This window comes from Thermobia domestica, chromosome 16 (assembly GCF_964235325.1).
Source record: "Thermobia domestica chromosome 16, izTheDome1.hap1.1, whole genome shotgun sequence".
Classification (NCBI taxonomy): Eukaryota; Metazoa; Arthropoda; class Insecta; order Zygentoma; family Lepismatidae; genus Thermobia; species Thermobia domestica.
This window is the reverse complement of record NC_137469.1, coordinates 77234580-77256407: the sequence shown is the minus strand read 5'-3', so window position 1 is coordinate 77256407 and position 21828 is coordinate 77234580. Positions and strand designations below refer to the sequence as shown.

The 21828-nt window shown below is 31.8% G+C and overlaps 1 protein-coding gene across 1 annotated transcript in view; it reads right to left on the bottom strand.

Annotated features, from left to right (window-relative positions):
• LOC145673178 (mutS protein homolog 5-like) overlaps window positions 1–21828 on the bottom strand; it is a 76611-nt gene that overhangs the window by 9280 nt on the left and 45503 nt on the right. Inside the window, exons 13-20 of the mRNA XM_081742636.1 lie at window positions 20255–20448; window positions 17912–17957; window positions 13169–13307; window positions 10401–10617; window positions 10011–10160; window positions 6413–6625; window positions 5653–5790; window positions 5210–5283 (exon numbers count right to left, since the gene is read on the bottom strand). Of these exons, the coding sequence (XP_081598762.1) occupies window positions 5210–5283; window positions 5653–5790; window positions 6413–6625; window positions 10011–10160; window positions 10401–10617; window positions 13169–13307; window positions 17912–17957; window positions 20255–20448 (1171 nt within the window). The remainder of the gene's footprint in view (window positions 1–5209; window positions 5284–5652; window positions 5791–6412; window positions 6626–10010; window positions 10161–10400; window positions 10618–13168; window positions 13308–17911; window positions 17958–20254; window positions 20449–21828) is intronic.

The window sequence follows — 21828 nt, the reverse complement described above, 5'->3', positions numbered from 1 at the left end:
ATTACAATTCTGCCTAGTATTGTATGAGTGAATCGTATTCGCTAATGTAAACAGATCCTTGTGTTCGATTACATACATAGTTGTGCAATATATATAAACCAGGTAATGTCAATAATTTATATTTTTTAAAAACACTTTTACATGAGGATTGCTTGGGCATATTAAACATTATTCTAATATTTTTTCTGTATTCAGAATGTACTAGCACTTATTCTTGAATTTCCCCAAAATATAACACCATAGTTTACTATGGAAAAAACTTTACTATAGTATAAGGACCTGTCAGCCTCCTTGCACAAACTATCTTGCAGTCTACGGAATGCAAAGCGGAGTGAACTCAGTTTAGTACTAATGTATTCAACATGAGTATTTCATGTTAAATCTTCATTAACATATACCCCTAGAAATTTAACAGATTTTGATTGACATAATCCTGCTGAGTCTAAAGTTATTGGTATAAGTTCAATTCTTTGGCCCGGAATCGAAATTTGACAATTTTAGTTTTTCCTAAATTCATAGTTAGCTTATTTACATTTAGTCAACTAATAATTTTTGTTAACGTCTTTGTAGTGAACCTTTCTGCTTCATCTACTGAGTCTCCACTGACAAGAACATTTATATCGTCAGCATATAGTGTTGATTTGACACAGCCTAAATTGTTAACTAAACCACTAATGTATATAACAAACAAAAGAGGACCTAATATTTACCCTTGTGGTACTCCTTTTGTCACTTTCACTGTAGATGATTTGAACATTTCTATTCTGCCATCTCTTTACAGATCCCAACAGTTTGACTATGTTCAGACAAATACGACTTTATCCACTTGTATGTCACACCTCTGATACCATAAGAACACAATTTTTCTAGCATAATTCCATGGTCTATAGAATCGAACGCCTTAGATAAATCAACAAAAATACCAATTACATGTAAAGATTGCAGTGATGGTTGCATTGTAACACATGTTGACTTGTTGATATATTATTTAAAAGCAAAAAAAAAGTTATTTAGTCCCGCTCTCATTGCTAACTCAAATATTTTAGAAAAGCACGATAAAACTGAAAAAGGACGATAGTTATTTAACTCCAACTCATTTCCTTTTTTGTACACAGGTATAACTCTAGGTAACTTAAGTTGCGTAGGAAAAATTTCTGTAAAAAAATGATTTATTACATGACAGAGTTGGTGTGCAATAAGAAGAGAACATTACTTTACAACAATGGATGGCGCTTCGTCCCATCCTGGATAGCTGGTACTTTTTAAACTTACTTTTTAAACTTTTTATTGTTTGTAAGATTTCCTCCGGGGTAGCGGGTTTCAGAAAAGGCGATTTAGATATTCCGTTCTGTAGCTTCTAATCATTTTTATGATGAGCTATTTTGATAGGGTTAAATGTTTCTAAAGTTAAGAAGTATTTATTAAGATGATTACCAATCTCATTTGGGTCATATATTACTTGAGAGTTAATTTGTATTCATGTAGTTTTTACTTTACGCATCATACCGTTGATTAACTTCCATATAGCTCTACTTTTATTTCTCGCTGCTAAGATGTAATTAGTACTGTATAAAAGCTTTGCCGTTTTTATGATTCTTTTATACGTCTTTTTATAGTATCTTACATATTCAGTAAATTGAGGCGTTACGTCTTTATAAGTTTTCAGTTTTTTTGATAGCTCATGTAGTTTGAGTTGAGAAGTCCTAATTCCAATAGTAACCCATGGTTTACCCATCCTAACCTTATTGTAGTTCTTTTTGGGAAACGCAATATTAAAGTAAAAGAGAAATGTATCTAGGAAACAGTTAAATTTACCATCCGTGTCACCAATTTCATACATTTTGTGCAGTTTTCTTCTGTTAGCAAGTGTAGAAAGTAATTAATATTAATTTTTGAGAAACGTCTCCTTGTTATAGTTTTTGATTAAAAGATGCGAATATTTGAGATGTGTGTATTTGCCCTATTATTGCATCATGGCCAGAAAAGCCTGGCTTAAAGATATTCGAAAAAATAGCTGACTATGTATTGTTTACTTATTATTAGTTGATCTAATGCAGATTTACCTCTAGTTGGTTCCCTGATAAGGGGCTGCAGCCCAAACATATCTAAGGAAGTGCTATAGGCCACACTTCTAAATTACTCACAACAGAAAAAAATGTTCATTGACTTCAACATAAAAAGAAGAATAAGAGTCATATTTTGTCTTCAGTTTAATGCAAGTTACTGAAGTCATATTTAGCTGCTTTACAATATTCTCAATTTCTTCAGTCCCACGTGACGGGCTAAACCTAGTTACAAACAATGCTTTTTGCCTTGAATTAGAGATTGAATTGGAGTTATTCGAACCACAGCCAAATATAAGTTCCCCTAATTTTTTCCTTGAATTAGATCTTTCTCCCATTATTTTAGTTAGACGATTTAGCATTTGCTTACTAGTTCTTATTACCAACTGAGACCAATTTTGAGAAGACTCACCAAACTTTCATCATTATTAATAACACTATTCCAACTAAGATTGGATGCTGACTTCTGTTATGTATATCTGGAATAATATCAGCATCTGAATCTGCAATAATACTAGAAGTTAGAGTTCTTCGATTGTTGACACGCTCCTCAATTAATAGCTATTTGAAGTCAGAAGTCTCTTTTCCCAAAGCAACAACTTCTTTCTTTACTACATTAAGTTCATGAAATAGTTCTAATCTAATTCTATTTAGACATTGTTCAAATAAATTAGGTGCAGATTCAGGATCTGTGACTTATCCTTTATAACCAAAACATAAATAATTATCTTTCATTTGTATATTGCCTTGATTATCAGTTGATTTACCCAAGAAAAACCACTAGCTTGCTCATGAGTATAATATTCACTAGTTTTCAGTTACTGGATACAGATATTACTGTAACAATCACTTATGGAAACATAATTTTCATTATTGTAAAATTGTTGAGAACAAGTTAAATAACTCTTACTCAAACACAAGGTACATCTTAATGTCTTTTGTCTTTCATATACTGATGAAATTATATATTAGACAATTACCAGATGAAGATGATCTTTATATACTACATTATACACAAAACAAGAAGACCAAAGAACAAAACGACAAAATAAAAGAAATTATTCAAACTTTTCCTGGCAAGAATGGAATCAGTGAAGGTTTAACGATGCGCTTCTCGACCTGCCAGAGGATCTGAAAATAAGAAACTAGAAGACCTTTCGACCCTTCTTAATTTGTAGATTGAAATCAGAAAGGAAAAGATGGATATCTCCTTTTTATCCCCAATGAGCCTTCTAGTACCGCACAAACACTGTAACACGTCAGAACGACTTAACCACTGTGAATAGCTGACTAATTGTCTCATTGTTATCGATCTCAATCAGTCAAAGTATATAAAAGTTGTTAGATTGAAGAAAGCACTTTGGCACTCTAGGAGGAAGAGACAGCTATTCTGGTTGACAGGTTGCCAGAAAATGAGAAAATCGTTTAGAAATACAGTAGCCGATGGGGTCAAAGACCGAGAAGCGATATTACTAATAATAATAATGTTAAATATGCTTATTGATACTACAAAATTACAGCTACAAGTGTACCAAAAGGAATAAAGAAAACATAAAAATGAATATACACGCGTAAGGAACATGTAAGTAGAATATAAACATTAAGCAAAGGTATAAAATATATCCAATCATACAGAAAATTAATGAAGTAGATTATAAAATATTTAATATATAAACACGTAGTATGTGTTTCAAATTAAAAGCAGAAGCATAAGGCACATGCACCTAAAATATATATACCATGAAAATGTATAAAAAGAAAATATCTCATCATTCATAGTATTATTGAAGTGGATTTCAAAATATAAGCAAAGAAAGAAAGAAAAGAGAGAGAAAAGATTTTACAAAGGCAAATATAATTTCTGTTACAAACTGGAGGTAAAAATTTCTAATTTAAACAAGCCAGGTAAAATTAAAACTCATTCACAAGATGCCACCTATAAGAAACAATAATATTTCATTAAAATTCATTAAACCTCAAATACAAAAGGAATAATAATATGTATGCATATATGGTGAGTTATTAATGCTTTTATATTCTGAAACTAGACTTTAGGTATGCTTTTAGCATGTAAAATTTCGGCTTCTTTAAAAAAGTCATGTCCCCTGCTCCTAGAAAATTTTGCTGCCACATAGCTGATTCATATCTAGATAAGATCTATATTTGGGTGTAGTACGTCATTTCCCTCTTAGATTTTGTTTCTTTCTATAGTTTCATTTGAATTTTTAGTTCCAATAAGTTTCAAAACCTCTATTCAAAATTTCATTCTTAGTTTTTGTTTATACTTTTAACTTACCGTGTGTCGGCTTGAACAAATTCAATTGGGAATTACACTTTTCTAAATCCGTAATATGCTCCTTCACTCTATCATTTGTATTGCATTTAGACATACACTTTTATTATTATTATTATTATTATTATTATTATTATTATTATTATTATTATTATTATTATTATTATTATTATTATTATTATTATTATTATCAACGTACTTCATACACTTCTAAACGGACAAAATGCAATACACACATCAAAGCAAGGGAGGAGTCCAAAAAAATGTAATTACGGTCCAGTATTGCAAGTACATAAGGAAGGTAGAGGCAATAAATAAAACTGACATAGAAATAAAAGTTTTGACATTTATGCTTTTAAAACTTTAATTAATTATTGCCACAAGAACTCTCAATAACAGACAGTTCTCTTTATCATTACATCCACAAGATATACTGTGGAACTCTAGAAAGAAATAACATGTTAGAGATAGTATTGCCCACACTACTATACACTATTATATATATTTGATTAAGAGGCAAAGATTTATTAACAATTTCAATAGCCATTTTCCTCACATCCTTTTAGCCATGTGGTTTTCTGTTATTCTTTTCCTGAATAAGCTTACTTGAATAAGCCTGTCGAAAGTAAACGAAAAATTTGTGATTGAAATTAAAGATTGGTAAGTGTATTTATACATCAATTCAAAAAACCTTTTTTTTTTTTGCATAAACGGTAATAACTCTAGTTAAAGTGGTCTATTCAATTATATGTGCAGAGTTTTATTCTAACTATTATATTTATATAGTCGAAAGTACTGTATAAAATAAACAAGAATAAGTTAGAGTTAAAAAAATAAAGATAAATTCACTTACGATTTTATCTTCGATGCTATCTTATTCGTTGGCAATCTTTCAACCACTTTGTTCTCTTTTATCGCCTCAAGTATCTGTGGAAATAATGATTTTCAATATTCGGCATTACTACTGATGAAATTCTATTTTACACATGTATGACATAAAAATGAAGAAGTTTTAATTTCAAAATGAAAAACTTTAATGTCTTGAATAAGTTACATTAAACTAAATCGAAAAGAGAAACAAAATATTAGATTGTTTAACGATAGGAAGTACTTGATAGAGGCGCCAAAGTTATTTGTGCCTAAAAGTGTGTGAAAAAATTATTGAGAAATAGAAGATAATATGTCTTACACAAAACAAAATTAAAAAGATTAACGAAATGTGATTTTTTTTTTGTATCTTGCTTAAAAAAAGGGGATGACGTAGTTTAAACCTTGCATTAATATAAAAATACAAACCTCCGTGCTTCTGTTAATAGCGTCTTTGTCCATTTCTGCTGTTTCAGCAACTTTACTTGCGAAACTACTTTGAGTCTCGCCATTTTTCAATTTGTAGAGATTAACTATTTGATCTCCTTCATACATATGTTCCATCGTCTGAAAGAAAAAACAAATCGTTTAAAAACTAACAATTATAAAATATAATGGTACAGTACATACTGAAGTTATTCAGTCTGGCTTCAGACAGTTCAATAAAGATATGCTTGAATGAAACTTAAACTCCGAGTAGGAAAATATGTGTCCATGAGCTTCTACGTCAAGAATGACTTAAAACAAGCAGATGTGTTGTTCCATTGTTACTCAATTTTGTTCTAAAATATGCAATAAGGAAAATTATAGCAACCAGGGTCTAAAGCTGAATGACACTCCAGGTTATTGCTTATGCTGATGATGTCAACCTAATAGATGATACGCGGACAATAGAAAGAAAGCAGGGACCTGGGTTTAGAAGTAAATGTGTAAACGACCAAATACATGAAAATTCACCCTGACCGTATTACTACAAACTATGGATACTCTGAAATATTGAGTAATACTTACGACAAAGTGGACACTTTCTAGGACCAGCATTAACATACTAAAAACATATCCACGAAGAAACTAAATGTCGACTGAAAGCAGGACTTTATGTTATTGTCCAGTCCAAATCAGAATATCTTCAAAGTTAACAGACTAAAATATCAGTTATATTGTGGCTAAACTTTATCGTTCAATTTACCTGGAATTGCACGAACGGGGAAGGTGTTATAAATTGCTTCACAGTGTGAAAGTGGGTTGAAACGAATACATGTGGACAATTACTTCCTCTTTTCAGAAAGTGAGTAAGGCAAGCAGCTAACAGAGCTTGTCCGTCTACTTCTGATGTTCCCTTTCCGAACTCGTCAATAATTATTAATGAAGAAGGAGTTGAAGAGTTAATGGAGAGAGAGATCTGAAAAGAAAAGAACATAAAATATGTACTTGTGATTTACCCTTTTACTCTCTTTCATATATTGAATAGTCAAATTTGCAATGACTTACTATCAGTATTTTCAAAACGATGCAGAGTGACGTTGAATAAAATATACATGCAAGGTAAGGGCACATTACATTTTCAACATATTAACTGTCATATGAAACGTACATAACTCACGCTTGTTTCGAACCTGTCTCCTCCTAAACTAGCATATATAACACATTATTTTAGTTGCAAAGCCGCGTAATCTACAGACAACTCACATTATCACATTATAATATACAAGTAATATAATGGGTGACTCCTTCGGCGAAACCATGCAGTTAATTCACGAAAATTGTACTTGTTTATGTTCTTATTGTACAATTAAATTTTTATTCTATTTCGTAATAAAACTTAAGATTTTGTTGTAATGTGACAATCAATGCGTTAAAACACTGCGCTATGTACCAATGAGTCCTCCCCGCTGGTCTAGTGAATAAAGCATGTGCCTTTGGTCCACCTCACAGAGTTCGATTACCGGTGGAAGCAGGGTTGATATGTTTAAAACAAAATGTTTAAAACAAGTGTTTAAAACATGTTTAAAACGAGGGCTGTTGTTTTATTCAGTTTGTTTTAAACGTTTTAAACAAATTGTTTTAAACGTGTTATTTTCGATGCTGGTTGGACATGTTTAAAACAACTAAAATATTAGATTGAAGAAGCTAATTTAATTTTCTAACAAACAACCAATCCTCCGCAGGATTTGTGCATGAAGTAAATTACGTACAAGCAGAGTTATATTCTTATTATAACAGCAATTACTGAACGAAAACCTGCACATCAGTGTGCGTATAACTAAACCAACAGAAATTTAAGTGAAGTATTTGAACATTTCTTAATTTCCAAGAATAACGGAGGTTAAACGTACTATACACTATTCTAAGATCCAAATACACAAATTCAAAACAGTTCTCACATCATAAGCTAGAAGAAATGCTCTGACAAATACAATACAACTCATTGAAAAGAGCAGTGACTAGCCTACAAGGAGCAAATGACATATTTTAACTAAACAGTTTTCAAGATACATCTCTATCTGCAACATGGGTAGCTAATAATGATTAGTGTCTACGGCATAACAACACAATTAACTCTAGACACCCGCCAGGGATTTTAATAAAATGGTAAGACTCTCACGTTCGGGGCTCTGGTTACTCCCCTAATTATCGCAGAGTCATGAGTTATACACCATTGAAAAGCTTATAGACCACAAATTCCAACGGGGCAACATTCGTTAAATTCCCGCCGTATTTGTAGAAAAAGAACAGATATAAAAATCATTAAAAATATGAAAATATTGACTTTGCGGGATCCTGGCAACCATTGCAGTCACCCTACGCTGACAAAATGATGCCAATATGTAGGCCACATACTTGTGACAATAATATAAGAAATGGTAGACATCGCTGCCATTGCGTAATAAATTCGTTTTATGTAGGAAATGATTTTAAAAAATATGCGCAGAAAAACATTCATTGAATTAGACATTCTCTCCCCTCCCCCACTATAGTACCACGTCCATATGCAAATCATTTTTGCTGCACACATCATGTATACGAACAAGAATTAGCTTATGCTCAGTGAAATATATCTTGTGTTATATGGGACCGTCCCTAAAATAAATGTAAATTAACCAAATTTGACCCTCTCTTCCTCTATAAACAACAAGTACACATACAGATTACTATCATGTAGAGGACTACTTCATTGCTTCACATACCAATTTTTAGGATGTACCACAAAGGGGAGAGGAATACCCGCCAAAACCTGATGAAAAAAATTTGATGAAAAATTAAAAGAATCAACTTCATCCTCCCTCCCTCGGCCGTACATGCGTACCCCCTATATACATAAAATGCAACTGACGGAAAGCTTCATCCCTCAAAAATACTTTGATACCAAATCATCTTTCTAGCTTAATTAAGGACTGAGTTATTAATGTTTGTTGTAAAAATAAATGTTATTTACATCAAAAAAACTTAAACTCCAAAAATTGGCTAACTTTACCCCCTCCCTGCTAACCCATATAAGCAAGAAGTACAAATACACGATATTACCATGTAGTGGCCTACTTCAGTGCTTCACGTAACAATTTTTATGAATCTATCCCCCAAGAGGGGGAATGGTCCCCAATAAAACTGTTGTAAAAAAAAAAAAAAAAAAAAAAAAAACGATATTTACCCTCCCCCTACCTACATGAAATGCACACCAGCAAAGCTGCATCTTTGAGGAATAAATTGGTGCCAAAACCATCTTCCAGCCTTAATTTGAGGTTTAAGACTGAGCCAGTGAGGTTTAAAGCCCTGACACAGCAGTTGCGTCAATGGGCGTTTAAAGATTAAGAATGCAGACGACCAGTAGAACGTAACACAAAGAAACTAAACTACATATTCTGTGAACGGAGGTCGGGAAAATCCCGATTTCTTTCTCCGGAATTGAAAATTTGGGCGGATCGAGATTAGGAAAGTTCCCGAAATTTGATCTAGCGGTTCAATACAGATGGCAAGCAATACCTAAGAGTGTAAAAATGTAATATGTATGCCTATTTAGATTATTGTTTTAAACAAAATAAACATTTTAAGCATTTTTTTTGTTTAAAACAAAGTACTTTGTTTTAAACGTTTAAAACGTTTTAAACAAAAAAAAAACATGTTTTAAACATAAAAAACGCTCTTTTTTAAAAAAAAACATGTTTTTTTTCAACAGCACAAAAAATTTAATTTCATAATTATTCACTTTCATTAAGCATCCATCTCCTTTAGTCTAACTTGGGATGTTAAAAAATGTTCGAATGAATTTGTCTTAGCTCCTGCAGTCTTCTACAATGGTTGCTGGGTCCAATAATATTCCCAATTTCGTTGTCTTCATTAAAAGAAACAAAACCCAATTGAATTCTCTGATGCCTGTCCGAAAAGGATGCATAAATATGTGGCCAAGCTGTTGGTACGTTGTACATAGTTTTGTAATATTTTAAATCCTTTATGCCTTGAAAAAATTTGTAAAAATCAGTGAACATACAACAATTCAGCATTCAATACATGACACAAAATAAATAACCTATGTTACAATATTGCATTACATCCTCATAAGTGCGAAATTAATTTGATGATAAAAACAACGCTTTGCCAAGAAAAGGGTAAGAATAGTTAATCTTTTTCTTCGTGGTAATGATATGTATTACATGATCTAAGTCTACATTCTAACACAACAATTAGAGTCTATACAGAATCACGTAAAGAAGCAATCAATGTATTTCTTAATTTAAAACTACGTCAGATATTTAAGAACGAATGATATATTTGTAAACTGTATCATGTACCTGTCTTAGATCAGTCATGAATGAAGACAATTTTGTAGCAACAGATTCAGGTCCTTGTACTCGTGTATGAATGTTGTCTAGCATTCCAATTTTTGCTGACTTTGCTGGTACATAGCATCCAATGTGAGCCATATAGCAGATTAATGCTACCTGTAAAACAGTACAATGGAATATATTAAAGGAAGAACAAACTTAATTTATTCAAATAAAATCTTTAAATGATAATTATATAAAACATATATTTTCGAAACAATAACGTATTCCTTCATAAAGTACTCTTTTTCATTCGTACTGAAGATTCAAAGTGTTACATTGCAAGAAGTACTAGGAAAACAAAGTGAACTATTACGCAATTAACAGACAAGAAAGCAGAAAATTGATGTTTCAAACCTGCTTTAGGTAAATGCTTTTCCCACTTGCGTTTGGGCCTGTTAATATCTTCATTAAGCTCTTATTATCACTGGATCCTGTATCATTTGGTACAAACATGTTTATACATAACTCCTGCAAGGGATGTCTTCCATCTTCAATTTCAATAACTTTCTCACGTGTTACGACTGGGCGAATATAATGATTTTCTTGAGCCACTGACGCCATAGAGATTAAACTATATTATGAAAAATGTATTTATTGTTAGAAAGTCAACATTTCGATCATTTAAACATGCACTTACAACAAAATATTATGTATTAATTCTATATATCTGAAAGATACAGCTTTTTGTAAAATTTTGTTGTATAGGCAACTACAAAAATTATTTTCAACAAAAGCTATTGTTAATAATTTTATCTGTAGAACTTCTTCTGTGTTGACATTTCGAGATAATACATTGTTGTGTACTGCATACAAAAATAATTAAATTCTACCAATCTGCCTAGATTTATTCCAAAATACATTTTACTAATAAAAAAGCTTTTGATACTGACTGTATCTTTATAACTTCTTACTTTAAATAACAACACCATCCAAGGCAGGGCAGCATTAGTATTAGTTATATTTACAGAGATCCCTTATATACTAATTTTCTTATAATTATACTTTGTAGATCAACAATATTAAAGTTAGCTTATAATGTACAGTATAATATAATTATTATAACTTCACATTTGGTATAGACATTTGCAATATAGCATAAAATCACGTTCACTATGAGACTCCAATATTTAATATATATATATATATATATATCTTGAGTTTTGCATGTTATGTAGATGTGTTTCTGGAAAGAACAGAAACAGAATTTCAAGAAGTTCGGTTTAGTGTGGTATAATTGGTAGTCCGACACATGTTACTGTAGTCAATATGTTCAAAATTGAGATTTCGAGTAAGCAAACTCAAGTCATTTGGCGATATGCAGAAACGTAATGGTTCGTTCAGCTTTAACATATCTTTCGCCGTGGGTTCAGTAATGATTATCCATTTTTAGAAATCAAGAAGTAATGTGGTTAGTTTTTGACGACTGGTAGTGTGGTTAAGAAATACAATGATGCCAATCTATGCATCTTGGGAAAGACTGTAGACAATACTCAAAGGTTATTTGGAGAAGCCCCTGAAAGTCAATAAGGCAAGGACGACGAGAAAAGGTCAACAGTTTACAAAGTTAATCAAGTTATGACTCACTCCTTTAAAGTTCAGATTTTTAATGAAATCAAACGACCGACCACAAAGAAGGCACTTGTGGTGGTGGAACAATGATAGTTCTAAAGTGAGCGAATGGCGTGAACTTGATCTCTTGCACAAAGGATTGTTTTCCTATAAAGAAGATCCTATTACTGATGTGGTATATATGATATATATGCTGGAGCGCTTAGCAGTCACAGTAAAGGCTTGCAGCTGAATATCATTTTCTAAAAAGATTGTGGCTTATACATTGGAGTAATGACATGCGAATATTCTTGATCATTTCTCAATTGGGAATTAGCTGTGATGGTTCAATTCAGTGATCTTCATGGTCCTCAGGTATTATTCCTTTATCTTTTTATCCGCAGTCATGTAAAATGCATCATTTTCTCTGCAAAAGTTACTAGCATACATAATTTGAAACAGCTCATACACTCCGTTATATAAGTTGCAGAGCATATTAGTGAAACTGATTATAAGCTGAATATAATTCATGTAACCAGAGACATTCATGTGGAGATCTACTGAAAAGTAAGTTGTAAGGTAGTACTTTGTATGTTGCTGTGTTATTTCCATGCATAATCAAAATGTTTGACACTATCATGGTGGCTATTTTCTTTCTTTATATATAACTAAAACTCACCTTCTATTTAAATGTTTTCATTAAATAAGAATAAGGTTGCTCTGCGGAGGAATATGAAAATGAAAAGAAGAGCTTTTCCGCCTTTAATGCAGTCGGCAATATTTTATCTCATTATTCTACAACAGTGGTTTCCAACCTTGTTTACCTGGTGCTCTCCTTCATGAACTCAGCATATTTCACGGTCTGACCACTTCTTCGATTTCAGATGCAACTTTGGAGTCTCAAATCATCATCATCATCATCATCATCATCATCATCATCATCATCATCATCATCATCATCATCATCATCATCATCATCATCATCATCATCATCATCATCATCATCATCATCATCATCATCACCATAATAATAATAATAATAATAATAATAATAATAATAATAATAATAATAATAATAATAATAATAATAATAATAATAATAATAATAATAATAATAGTAGTAGTAGTAGTAATAGTAGTAATGCTCACCAATCTATATTTATTTCCAGTAAAACTTCTGCATATCAGTGTAATGCAGTATTTCTTTTTTACCAATTCTATTCTTAATGGAACCACAGTTTTTAATCAATGGTTACATTAGTATTTGTACGGTATTTATTTTAACGCCTATTTTTTTCACAACATTTATAATATTTGTAATTACAAATATAGTTTTTTGTATCAGTAGCTTGTCCTCCCTTTATCGTCGTTCACGTCTCCAGGAGGACAGGTTCGGAACCATTGTTCTACAAGCTATCTTTCAAACTTTTAATTACAAACACGTAAGGATTAGCAGTTATTTCTACGTTGATAACTTACTAAACTTACCAAAATGCCTTCTTAACAAGAATTCACATTTTTCTAAGATTAAAAAATAGACTCAAACTTTACATAAAAAAGGAATACGAACTTACCAATCGAGCTGAGCTATTAATTCAATGATTCGAGACAGCTGCAATAGATGATTCTGAATGAACTTTGCCAATTCTAAAATTATTTTTGTTTCGTGATCTGTTATTTGAATTGTAATATCACCTAACGCGATATCCAGTTCTGAGAAGAAAACATATATTATAATTAGTAACATTCAAAGAGTAAAAACACGAAGCTCAACTTTTACATTTAAGGAAAGTTTATAACACTTTCTCCGAAAATTGTATTCTCACGACTCTTGAATACTGAGGAGCTGCAGTGGCTCGATAGTAAAGTGTTCGCCTCTGGGACGTATGGTCCCTGGTTCGATATCAGCTCTTTCCAAGTGAGCTTTGTAGTGGGAAACACCATGTGAGTGGATTCTCCCGTTTCCTCACAGTTTCTTCATTCCACCATTTCGTTTATCATCATCATTACCATTTTCCTTACCCTTGGTGCATAATCGCTGGACGTTAAACTGAGCTCTTGAATATTGAAGAATGTAACACAAGTACACAAATATTGAATATAAAGTTTATTTTCCAGAAAACCAATTTTATTATCCGTATATAGAATACTAATTTATTCTTAGTTGTTTTGAAGGCTTGTTCCGAACCTAAATATCAATATTAAGAATTTTACATATATGAAAACAAAGCTGAAACTATTCTCTTGCATAAGGTTCTACTCCATGAAATATGACATACTAGCACTAAAGCATTGTGTTGTCTTGACAACTTATATCTCAGAATACCATTATCACAATAATACAATTGTTATTTTGTGGACTAAAAACTGAACTAGCTAACTTATATTCTTAATCAAGAAAGAAAAAAAAATAATTTTAAGTTTCTTGGGTTTGTTATCCATGCAGATACACATGCGTTAGATAAGAAATCGTGTTTTGCTAAGCACTATTGGATGAAAAGAGAGCATCTACAACAACATTTTTAATATCGACATTTTTAATATCGTGCATAAGGCATTGTGTTCTTGATGGGATATCGTAGAATATACCCTGGGTTGTTTAAGTGTAACTACAAACAGTCAGTTGTTACAAATTGCAGTGTTATATGATAGTGTTTTGTCTTAGTAGTTGTAAGTATTTTTTCCATGTCTGCATCTGGATTTCTTTTTTTGCAATTATATATATCATGTTTGTATGTATTTAATTTATATTTGCTTAGCCCTAAGTACTTTTTATGCCTATTTCAGGATCCTTTCTCACTACTACATAGATAATTGTAAAAAATAGAATCACGAAATAGAAATGGAAAATGTTCTTGCTAGGACTAAGCCAGAACACTAACAAACAAGGATACATTTCAAACAAAACTGATATGAGTATTCTTTAGCACCATACCTCAGCAGACAGGGAGAGAAACAGTTTAGAAATAGGTCTGCAACTTATGAGCATTTGAGTGAGGTTATGATCGCGTCTAGAGTTACATGATAATGTTTGCAGTTTGTAAGTGTAGAATGCTTAGAGGAGGAAGGTAAAACTCATGGGACGCTTTGCATAAAATAAGAAACGCATCCAGAAAGTAATCCCTAAGGCGGTAGATACAAAGGATACACACTGACCTTGCGAAGTAGGAGATCATCTGTCGTGACAGAGAACGTTGTGAACTTGGTGCACCAACGCATTCAGCACGATAACTGAACTCAGCAGCCAGTTCCCACAGATTTCGTGTTCCCTAATGCACGAAATTGTCATGATATACCTGAATTTTAAGAAATTGTGTGCCAGGTTGGGTCGAAGAAACTGATACTGATTCCACTCCGAGATGGCTAACTTTCACACATCGGAATACAGAAGTTGATCCCACGGTATGACAAATGTCTGAATTCCGGTGGTAAATATGTTGAAAAACAGTGTCACTTCTGCTGTGATAATAAATGTTGCAAGGTCATTCTGTCTTGTCTGTGTTTACTCTTCTAGAGAAACTTACTTTCTGGACACGCCTCATAAAAAATATTTGAGTTTAGAAGTGATAATCTATATAATGATAATAAAAGAGAAGCCAAATAATACGAAATAAAAGGCAGTAAAAGAAGTGGCGTAGGGTGGAGTGAAAAATTGGGTACATACGTAACACACATACACCTATCAATTTAATGGAATCCCATCAAATACTTGCGTTGATAAATGGATAGCCGTCGACCGCAGCGCCGGGATGTTGATGGTAGTGACTACAGCAAACTTCGTACTTTGTGCAGAGCAGTGAATTGACAGTATGCAATGAACTGAGCGGACGGTGATAGTGTAAAATGGAGACTTCTCTAATTTCCAAAGAAGCAAATTGTTGGCATTCGATTAGTACAGTACAAGCACGACACAAGTGGCTCAAGTGTGTTGGATGTATCGCGAGGGACAGTGTCCAAGATGACGACAACCTACAAAACTCTCGGCAAAACCACATCAATGAAGAGAAACAATGGTCGGAAGAAAACCCCAGGTGACAGGCTCACCAGAACAAAATATATACAGTATTGTTGAGAAAAGAAATTCGAAGTGTTTTAAGTTCCCTTAATAACAATGTGCACGTTCCCAGTGTAATTTTTGCGTGCCCTTACGTTACAGCCTGCTGAACGGGAAACGTTGCCTCTTTATTTAACATTGGGCGCCTTACCAGTGAAGAGCCCAAACGTCTGGCAAGATTGGAAAAATTCCATCATTTTAGATTGAAAACAACCCGTTTCTGATAATTTTTCTCTCTTTCCACTTTTTTTTTTTTTTTTTTTTTTTTTTTGTAGATTTTTACTCATAACGGAGTTGGCCTATAACCCCGAACATTTGATACACTCGGTATAATCACTAGGGATGGTAGCCCAACGAATAGTCACTTTACTTTTTGTGCTATACTTATGATATGAACGTTAAAATACGCATATCATCTTTTACCGTCTATATTATGGATGTATTACGAAAAGTAAAGTTACTGTATTTATTACTGCAGTATCATTTATGTATGATTAAGTAAACCTTATCAACATCCAAAAATTGTAACACAAATATGTAGCATTTCTTTTATTACCTTTTGTATCTAACAAAAAATGTATACAATAATATATCTTTACATAGTGATTATGTATGTAAATTCATGTAATATGCCTTTTATGTTATTGATCTTTATTTAATTTTACTTTATTATTATTATTATTATTATTATTATTATTATTATTATTATTATTATTATTATTATTATTATTATTATTATTATTATTATTATTATTATTATTATTATATATTATTATTATTATTATTATTATTATTATTATTATTATTATTATTATTATTATTATTATTATTATTATTATTATTTGTTTTTAGAGACCCAAGATGGGATATCAAGAGGACATAACAGCATTTCACAAATCTGTTGTTATTTGTCTTCAATCAAGGTTTGAATGCTGCCAAGACTACCGTAAGCATTCGGAATGTCTGCCGATATGATTATATTGAAAACTTCATGGCTTGGAAGTAATTAGTATGGCTTAAAGAGATCAACTTGTGTACTAGATTCTTTTTATCGATGTATTAACAGATAAATTGTCGACATTGTTGACCAGCATAGCGATAAATTGGTGTGGAAGGATTACATGCTCCTTTTTGTTTTCCGTATATAAAGCGAGAAGCACCCATGAACCTAGTTTGTACACTCCATTGCAAGCTCCTATTGTCTGGTTAGTGTCCAGCTGTTTGGTCATTTCTTGGGTTGATTAAATGCTTCTCATCGTGAAATCTGATTCCTTATTTTCCGAGAGAACAAAGTGGAGTGGATCTCTCTTTGAAATATCCAAGCTGCGAACTCCTCGATACAATTGATTCTTAGGCATTCCGAATGCTTACTAGTTTTAACAGTATTCAAATTGTGATTGAAGACACGACTACAATCGTCGGGAATGCTCAGTTTTGTTCCCATGACATTTTATCTTGAGATTCTGGAAAGAAGGATACAATTTAACAACATGAAGGGCGTATCAAGTGATTCTACAATCATAAAGCTTACCCAGACAGCTGAATGTTCAAATATTCTGCACATTGTTGATAGCTACAAAAATTGCAGAAAAAGTTCTATTATAGTATTTTCGGACACATAAGAGCCCCCCTCCCCGCCCCATTTTTTGCATTCAATTTTTGGGAAAACTATTTTCCTTACATACTATACACTCTTTTGATGCTAAGTGATATTTTAGCAAGAAATATATGCGGAGTTAACAATGCTAAATATAAAGTAGAATCTTACGCATGTCTGGCAATATCTGCAACGCATGCCATCTAGAGACAAGCATACATACTATGAAACGATAGTTAAAGTAATTGTATCCAAACTACATTACTAAGTCACTGAATTGTACGTTGAATGCTGTTGCACACCGTAAGGAAACAAGGAAGACATCAAAAGCACAGAATCGGAAATACTTATTGGAATTGTCATAATTTTAAAAAAAAATTCTATGTGCATGTAAGACTCACTCCATTTTTAAACTAATTCTTAAAAAAAAAAAAAAAAAAAAAAAAAAAAAAATGTGTAGACTAATTTTTGAAGAAAAGAAGGTGCTGTGTCTTATACGCTGCCAAATATGATTTACCTATATGTGATTAATTTATTTATAATGATTTTCTTATTTAAATATACTTTTAGATAATTTCTATATGGAAGGTATATAAAGCATATGATTTGCTAAACATAATCATTATGAGAAAAAGAAGCCGAATTTTAGCATCAAATTTGTCTTACCTTTGCAACGTGCACTTTTGTAGTAAAACTTATTACTTGCTTTAAACTATGAAAGGAAGAAAGAAAAAATGTAAAGTAAATTATCAGAGTACAAATCCATTTTGCCAATTCAACCAATACAAATTTAAATATTTTCAACATACTCACTTCTCTACATATTTGTCAATAAAAGTGAGTGTATTTGATGTCTTTGGACCCTTTGTCACAAAAGAAAAGACGAGAATAAAAAAAGAAAGTATCAAATCTCATATTATATAAATATTTGTTAAGAACTGGAAAGACTGTTTTTTCGAAATTTAGATTGCATTTGTCATTCAAGATTGAGAGTGTTGAAGAAGGACTGTGTATAAGGCAGGAAAAGCATAACATATCTTCTAAAATTTCAAGTAAAGTTTCTTGTTTAAGTGCCATGAACACTAGTGAAAGTATTATATGTACTGTGTGGTTTATTTTGTGTGTTAGTGAAAAAAAAAAAAAAAAAAAAAAGATTAGCAAGGTATAATAAAACCAAAAGACACGTATTCGAAGTTTCCATTGTTACATTACAGTCCATTACCAGCTAAGTTAAGTTAATCGCAACGTTTAAGAACATAAGCATATACAGAAAGAAAAAGAAACAATAAAAAGGAAAAAAATGAAATGTAAAGCGGAGAATGGAAGGATGCGGCTTATCAGAAAAATGAAATCTAACACACAATCAAAATTATTTGAAGAAGATCGACACAATTATTTTGTTAATATATTACGTTTAATTTTCCTTATGACCCATTCACCTTAAGTATAAACTGTGGACAAATACTTTCTCCGCAAAACAGTCAATGACTGCAATGGAAAATACTACATATTGGAGAGATCTGGCAACTGTGGAGCAGTTACGAAAGGAAATTGACAAAAACATAACTCGCATAATTGGCAAAGGTGAATAAAGCTCATACGAGCTACTACTGGAGAAACTTCTATTGGATGTGCTAGAGCAACTCTCACATTGTTGAAAATATATTGATAACGCACGCAGATTTATGTCCTAGTTCAGCGTTTCACACACTTCTTCGATTCAAGGCATGTGTTTTATACATAAATAATATACATAAACTATTAAACCACATATTTTATACAACATGTATTTTATTTATCACCAAGTTTTTTCCTCAGATGCATCGAGGAAAAGATAAAGGGAAGCCTAGAAATAGTTCATTATCCAGATATGGAAAACAAAATACAGATAAGAAAATATCATCACACAACATTAAGGGACACTATCAGTACTTTCGCTAAAGGTTTCAATAGATAGGAAAGGAAAAGTACAGCAGAAAGAAAAAAATATATAATTTACTGAAGAAAAATTATTGATATAGATTAGGGTGAGCAGAATCAGTTTTATAAAAACTGAAAACCGGTTTCTAGAAAAACAGAAAACTGAAAACTAATTTTCTCGAAAACTGTTTCGATTTTGAACCACAATGTTTTAATTCTCCTTGTGTTTTTTTCTCACACCAATATGATTTTCGCAAAGCCGATATCTTTTATTGTTCTTGTAGTACTCATTTCCAAACAAGTAAACGAATAATTAAAACGTTCCCGTTAGAAAACGAAACCACTTTTCTAAAACCTAAACAGGTTTTATGATAGAAACAAACCCGCTTTTAAAACCGAGATCAATTTTTGACCGGAAACCAAACCGGATTTTAAAAAAGTTTTCAAAATCCGATTTCTGTTTTTCTCAAAACCAAAAATAGTAAAAAAAAAAAAAAAGTTTTTGTGTTTTTGTGCTCGCTACTAATAAAGATACATAGAAGAAATTGTGGAACATTTTTTACATGAATTATATCGTTAATATTTATACAACATTTTAAAGATATATTTTAAAAAAATAGTTAATATCATATGTAAAAATACACTATGATATTTGAAACATTAGCATACATTTTGGAATGATATACCGAAAAATGATTAAAGATATACTAAAATGCAGAGATAAAATTTGTTTAAATCTTACCGTTAGAGAATATTTACAATATTATCCGATGCTGAATAAATGAAACTCTACTGAAATTTTTACAAATTTTTAAACTTGATCATTAACATTAATTAAAAGTAAATATTTTTTCATTGAATTTTGAAAACAGTTAAGTAAATAAGTAAATTAGGAAGAAAAGAAATAGTTAAAGTAATCTTTTTTATACATCCATTGAATCTCGTTTTGTAGATCCATACTTTCTTTGCAAATAAAAAATAAATCCTACAGGACATTAAAAGGTTTCCACGTTAATATTACTATACGCACATTTTAAAGATAGACTGCATCTAAAGTATATTTTTGTGATTGATCAAATTATTTCTTACCATAAACTGCAATCCAGGTAATGCGACTTCCCTTTCGTTGATAAATCCTTCTTTCCACGCCGGAACTGCTAACAAATAACCGATTTCTGGAATATACACTACTGAACACTCTTTCATTTCTTGGGGTAATTCTTGGAGCTCTTGTTGAGCAAAAGTAGATAATACTTGCGGTAAATTCCCATGTCTTTGTTTCTCTGTAAATAATTTATGTATTTAGTAGCTTGAGAGTTAAAAGAGAAAAAAAAAATATTTGAGAGAATATTTTTGACCTTTTGTCATAACTTATTGATAGCGTTTTTACAGCGTAGACTGTACGTTTCTTGACACTAACAGATTTTCAGCTTTCAACTGACTAGATAGAAGTAGCAGATTGACATTACAATAGCTTTGGTGTGGTTCGTGACAACACATGGTTTATGAATAACAGGTGATTTGTGAATATAAGTGATTTTATAAAGATTATAAACCTTATTACATTTGTAATTAAATAAGTTTATAATGAATAGAAAGCTATGAAAGGATAAAGTACGAAATGTTCATACTTCAAAAGTGCTGGTTACATGACCACAAATACAAAGATGTGATTGCGTTATTTGTGCAGCGTTTTCCGAACATTGTACCTCCATCTTCTACAAGCAAACCATGACTTGAATAAGAGGTTTGAACAGATTGGGTCTGTAGCGGATCTTTCTGGACCAGGAAGGCCGAAATGCATTGACTACAGAAGAAAATATTCTAATTATGAAAATGATGGAGGAAACTTTAAACAATTGATTTGGGTAACCTATCTGAATGTTATGATAAAACTTGTAATAACTTGGTGTCTACTAAAATTCCAAAATGAAATTTCGTGACTTTTTCGTGACCTTTTTATTCCCAAACTATAAAATTTAGTAACATTCTCAAGAGCGAATTTGAGTGCGAATTGGGCAGAATTTTCATGCATGCGACAGAAGCGTGCTTTGCTTGCGATTTGGTAGCGTCTAAAGCCGACCATTTTGGTGGTGAATTTTGACGTTTTATAGAACAAAATTTTCCAACCTATACTTATATTTGTACAGATAAAAAAGTCGTGACCCAAAAGCTATATTTCGTGACTTTTTCTTGACTTTCACGACCTTTTCTGATTTCATGACTTTCGTGACTTTCTTGACCGATAGACACCCTTAATAATTTCATAGCTTCGTAGTTGATAAATAATATGTTTCAAATGAATTATTGTCAAGTAACTTATGACCTACCCTGTATTTTGATCATTTGTAATATGTCTTTGCACAAATATTTTTCATTAAATTGACTTGTGGTCTTGTTTGTTGTTTCTAAGCGTTTGTTACCTTTTCTTATTAGTTCAGTAGGATTTAGAAATGAGAGAAAGTTTCATCTTCCTAATTAGGCATTTTTAAAACAGTTTCTTCCAAACATGCAATGTATCAAATGATGTTTAGCAATCATGTTATCAAATATATTTATTTCCATTTATATTATACAGAATGGGCCTTGAAAAGCTGATTTGCTTGTGTAGAATTACCAGTAGCTGTTGGATTTCTTTTTTCACTATGGAGCAGTGGGAAAGA